This window comes from Cyprinodon variegatus, unplaced genomic scaffold (assembly GCF_000732505.1).
Source record: "Cyprinodon variegatus isolate N-32 unplaced genomic scaffold, C_variegatus-1.0 Scaffold1322, whole genome shotgun sequence".
Lineage (NCBI taxonomy): Eukaryota > Metazoa > Chordata > Actinopteri > Cyprinodontiformes > Cyprinodontidae > Cyprinodon > Cyprinodon variegatus.
In genome coordinates, this window is record NW_015151775.1 from 6,002 (window position 1) to 7,106 (window position 1,105).

Genomic DNA, 1,105 nt, shown 5'->3' on the forward strand with positions numbered 1-1,105 from the left:
CTGGGCTAAAGCAAAAAGGTTCATCTGCTAGTTAAAAGATTATATGGTCACACACAAAACTACCAATGATACAGTGCAGGGATTTTCTCATGCCTTTTATTTTGAGGACATTTGTTATAATGCATAACCATAGCAGCCTTTACAACCAGGGCAGCTAATTAAAATATGAAAAGCTAAAGTAATGTTTCATTAACATCCCCAAATTTTAAAACAAAGTTGAGGAGCAGACCATGAAAAGGGAAATGAGAGAAAAGGAACAAATACAACTCAGTACTTCCTAACAGCAGAAATAAGGGAGTTATTAAGTAATAATACTATTGAACCCAATACTGGAAAGATACAGCTATTACTTCCTGTGGCTGCCAGAAGAAGTGTGCTTGGCTGGGCCACCATAACATACTGCAAACTGGATTTATTTTACAAGTGGTTATTTAATCTCTTTTTTTTTGAATGGTGTTAAGTCTTTTCACATAGTTTGTACTAATATTTTCAGAAGAGATTGTGCAAAAGTTAGTGGGAAAACAACAGATAAAATATTGTTGTGAAAATGATAAGGTACTTCAATCTTGTTTATAATTGTTCTTCAGAAAGTTTGTTTAATTTATGCTTTTCTTGTAGGTGTCGGTAAGATATGGCTGGATGAGCTGCAGTGCACAGGAACAGAGTCTGATATCTTTAACTGTCGTCACTCTGAAGTTGGTGTTCACAACTGTAAGCATAATGAGGATGTGGGGGTGCAATGTGCATAGACGGAGACCGAAGATGGAGTTTACTGCGTAAACAGAGTTATATTAGACTGCAGCGTGCTTCAGAATATATGTTTTTTTTTTTATTATTTTTATTATGTTTTTTTTTTTTTTGCTTTGGTCATTTCATTTCGTTTGTACAATTTATCATCCATAACATTCCAGACACATTCTTAATGGAGTAAGTCCTTTATATAATACCTGACCAACAGCTTCTTGGACTTGGAAAGCCAAGTCACCAGTCAGACATTTGGCCTTCTAGGTACATTTTGTACTTATTTTTGGAGCAAATTGTAAAGTCTTGGGAGGGGCCAGAAGTTTTTTTCCATATTCATGATACAGATGCTACATTTTCCAAG

The 1,105-nt window shown here is 35.1% G+C and overlaps 1 protein-coding gene across 1 annotated transcript in view; it reads left to right on the forward strand.

The window, feature by feature from the left end:
• Positions 1 to 1,099, forward strand: part of LOC107102806 (macrophage receptor MARCO-like) — a 4,008-nt gene extending 2,909 nt beyond the window's left edge. Inside the window, exon 3 of the mRNA XM_015402242.1 lies at positions 619 to 1,099. Coding sequence (XP_015257728.1) covers positions 619 to 749 — 131 coding nt within the window. The 3' untranslated portion in view covers positions 750 to 1,099. The remainder of the gene's footprint in view (positions 1 to 618) is intronic.
• The last annotated feature ends 6 nt before the right edge of the window (positions 1,100 to 1,105 follow it).